Source organism: Vanessa tameamea, chromosome 4, assembly GCF_037043105.1.
Source record: "Vanessa tameamea isolate UH-Manoa-2023 chromosome 4, ilVanTame1 primary haplotype, whole genome shotgun sequence".
In the NCBI taxonomy this organism is placed as follows: domain Eukaryota; kingdom Metazoa; phylum Arthropoda; class Insecta; order Lepidoptera; family Nymphalidae; genus Vanessa; species Vanessa tameamea.
In genome coordinates, this window is record NC_087312.1 from 8,508,916 (window position 1) to 8,513,082 (window position 4,167).

Below are 4,167 nucleotides of genomic sequence, written 5' to 3' on the forward strand. Positions count from 1 at the left end.
CTTGGTTGGTTTTATTTACCCTTTACCATGCTATGATTTTACAATGAAGATTTTTCGTTTAGCAAATTTTTCAAATGGAGGATTTTTTTTGTATAATCAAAGTAAGATATTATACTTAATTAGCCAGTTTTATTTTTAAATAAGCATAAATCAAAATTTAGTTTTCTAAGAATGACACAAATTCAGTGAGCTTGAACAATTGGTCTTCACTTGATGTATGTAGAGGGGCTGGTTGAGAGGGTGGAGTTGGTATAATAGTGACGCCATCAGCATGAATATCCCATTTACGGTCTCGACATATTTGCAAAATTGCGTCTCGGCTCAGTCCTGTCATTAGCACCACAGTGTCCATCGATATCGAACTATATGAACGTCCAACCAAATTGAATGCTCTTTCACGAACTTTCTCTGAAAAAAAAAATATGTTTGTATATAAATAATTATAAAGACTTCAGCTAGAAATGAATATAAGAAATCCTTATCAATAACTGTATTACCTTACATTGTATTTATCTATTATCAACTTGTATTTGTTTCAATTCTAATACATAATTTCATTTTCCACCTATACATTTAGTTTTAAATGAATGGTTACATATTTAATACATTTTTAAAGTCTAACCTTTGTTTGATTTAATATTACTAGTAGTATCCTACTGGATATGTATATCTGGACTTTTATAGATTTAAATATTTATATATTTAAAAAGCAATGCTCTGTCCGGCTTCTTTAATAACAACACTGAAGAAAAATTAATTTTCATTTTAAGGAGATTAAGATAATTGTAACTTGTAAGGTTATTCCAATAAGATTTTTTTTAAATATAATTGTTTCTTGTTCGCCAATTGAATAATGTGATTATAGATAAGTTAACTTAAAGTCTATGCTATGTGCTTGTCTATGAAAAACATGTTAATTGTTTGTGTCCATTATGTTAGGAATACCTCAATGTCCTCACCTTGGACAGCTTTTATTAAACACTTGTGTTAATGACTCTGGTGGTATCATTGTTAATTGAAGAATATATTATGGTTATATTTTGAAAATATATTATACTGTTAGGTAATTTTCTTATTGTATGATACCTGCGAGACTAAATATTTTTGTTATTATTTAAATATTATACATATATTTGGTTAATGATTTCATTAAAAGAAAATGAGTCTTTTAGTCTAATTGCAATCTAGAAGTTAGATTCTATTAACAGAGTAGTAATATAAATATATAGGTCTGCTTGCTCACAAAGGTGTGCCAATAATTCAAAGTGGAGGCACATTAAATAATGGGCATGCATTAACAGATATAATGAAAATGCCACAATATCTTACAGTTTTTTTGATTGATAGTGTCAAGGATGCATTGGTTTTGGAGAATGGTAGATGAAAGTATATCTTTAGTCTATATTTATCCCATATTGGTCACCGTTTCTTTACTACCTATTCAACAATAGCATACATAATAATACTGCTCTCTAAATATATTTAGAGAAATCAGTGGCGTAAATAGCCTTTATCTTTGGCTATTATGAAAATAATTGGACTTTGGTGTTGGATGAAAAGTTGGTCACCCGGCAGTAGACACCTGAAAGCTGGGTCTTGTATTACCTGTGTCATAATTTACTTTTTCCTTGTAGTTTTTCTTAACTGTTTTGAGAGCTCTCCTCGTAAAGGTATTTTGAAATAAAAGTTAAATCACCTGGGGCCCGCCGGGACACCCTTGCAGCTGCATTGGCATAGCTACACCACTGTGAGAAATATTGCATAGTATACAATTAACATAAATTGTTTACACATCAAGTATCTCACCTTCTAGAGCTCTTATTATGTTGGCGACTGGTTCCGTCCATGTGTATGCAGAGAGAGCAAGGTAAGTGGCACCAAGATCTTTTTTCCATAGTTTTTGTCCTATAGCCCATATTGCCATTAATTCAGGGTTGCTGCTAGTAATATTTTGAGGGATCCTTTTCCATAAAAATTTCGCATTACATCTGCAAGAATTATAATATTGAATAAAATAAATGACATGAAAAAAGCATGGTGATGTTTTTAACAGTTGAATATCTATTAAAATCACCTACCATATCATAAAATAATAATAAAACAAGTAAAAATAACAGCCTATATATTTATAGGCTGAGAAGAGACCTTAAGATATCAACTTTTTGAAGAGAAGAGCTGTGACCTGCCCTGTTGTTAGTACTTAGACTAGTGAATAAACTTTTTACTCATGATTCCAAGTTCAAACCCCGAAAAGCACCACTGAATTGTTATATGCTTCATTTTCATTTATAATTCATTTAGTGTTTTGTAGTGAAAGAAAACAGAGAAAAAACCTGCATGCGACAGATGAAAATCTATCATATATATCCACTAACTCGCATAGAAGTAGCCTGGTGGAAACTTAATCCTCAAAATATATAATTATAACATTTTTTAATACTTACAGATCATTCTGATAAAGGTATATTGCTAATAATTGTGCATATGTTGCTATAGAAGCTACGCCATTTGTTGCCTGAAATACATAAATAATTTTATAAAATATTTTACTTTGGAAGAGAAAAAACAATATCAATCTCAAATAGTAATTCGTAAAGAAATGGTTTCAAATGTACTAATATGCTTCGGAAGAAGAATATATGTTTTTTATTTTTTCCTTCTTCTGTTAGTGTAAATCTATTCAAATTGAGCTTAAAATATTCTGCCAATGTCCCTTATGATAGAGCAATATTCTAAACGGTAAGTTTATTTATTAAAGACTTATAATTAAAACAAAGCATATTATATCAATAATGTTTGTTCATTGAAGAAACATTCAAATATTGAAGGACCTTCTATATATTTGAACTTTTCTATTTCACTTTATAATATATGTCTATGAAAAGGAAATAGAAGCTTTAGACATAAGTGAAACTACATAAAAATGTACCGGTTGAGAATCTAACAAACACTACACACCTCCAATTCTTGTTTCTCTAATTCTGTGCATAGCTTATCAAAATTTGTAATCATGGTTTATAATATAAGTAATATTTTGTTAAACGTGAAACTATTTTAAAAAATAAACAATTGTTAACATTAGAACTTTTTATGTAGTCGTGAATTCTTAACTGCGAAATGAAATGAGACATAACGATGACAGATGACGTTGACATAGACACTGACATTTGACATTAAAATATGGTCTGACAATAGAACAACAGATTACATATAAGATACTAGACATTAAAGATAACAAAAATAAACCACTGAGTAAAAATTATAAATTAACCTAGGAATCCGCAAGGAGTACATATATGTGTTCTGAGGTCTAGAATATGATGTAATATTTTAGAGCAGAAATCCTTTATTTATAAAGAGATTTAATATAAGTAATTTAGCCGCAACTTCAAGCATTACAGCTGCAGCATCTTAGCTGGGCCAAAATGAGTTTCTTTTGTTGTAAAGTTCATATATAGGGCTGAGACTAATAACTAAAACAAATAATACCAATTTTTTTTGTAGCTTTGTTTTTATTGCGGCGTAATGCAGCAGCGTAGGACCCTTAATCCAATACTTGTTTATTTTATAATTTATTAATAACATCAGCATTTAAATCTTGAGCAATTCAAATACATATTTCAAGTAAGTAAGTACTAAATATCTAACAAAAAAGATACCTACTTGCGCGTGCGTGTTGAATTTTTAATGTCATATATAAATAATTTATAGCATACCTACTAACCGAGAGAGCAGCGAGTCAGCTTTGAGAACGCGGTTTTAACACGTACTTAATTAATGTTAATAAATCTTGAAATGATTATTGAGCCAACGATAACTTGATTGTGTCAGAAGAAATTCTTAATCGTTGGTATACTTTAAACTTCAATAGACCAGTTCGGTCGAATAAACTTTGATCTAACATCTTACATAACAAAAGGGTTTAAATCAGGTTTTGAGTTTTCGAGCTATTAAGTTTTATAGCTTTACTTTTTGCTTTTGCTTTTGAGACCTCTTTTTAATTTAAAAACAAATATCAAATGACATTGTTATGGGTACGTGTAGTTGAAATTTTATGATTTTGTCTACCCTATCAAAAAGTTCTAGCGCTTTACCTGAAAGAAACGATCATGATTTGTTAAATTTAAATTATTAATTTTCAACGAAGTGTTTTAACTTTTCTTAGTT

At 29.6% G+C, this 4,167-nt stretch overlaps 1 protein-coding gene across 1 annotated transcript; it reads right to left on the bottom strand.

The window, feature by feature from the left end:
- Positions 1 to 109: 109 nt before the first annotated feature.
- On the bottom strand, positions 110 to 3,120 carry Csn8 (COP9 signalosome subunit 8). The gene is made up of 4 exons (XM_026631571.2): positions 2,959 to 3,120; positions 2,445 to 2,515; positions 1,807 to 1,988; positions 110 to 408 (listed from the first exon to the last, which is right to left on the bottom strand). The coding sequence occupies exons 1-4, from the start codon at positions 3,010 to 3,012 to the stop codon at positions 158 to 160; spliced, it is 558 nt and encodes a 185-aa protein (XP_026487356.2). The 5' UTR covers positions 3,013 to 3,120; the 3' UTR covers positions 110 to 157.
- Positions 3,121 to 4,167: the final 1,047 nt, after the last annotated feature.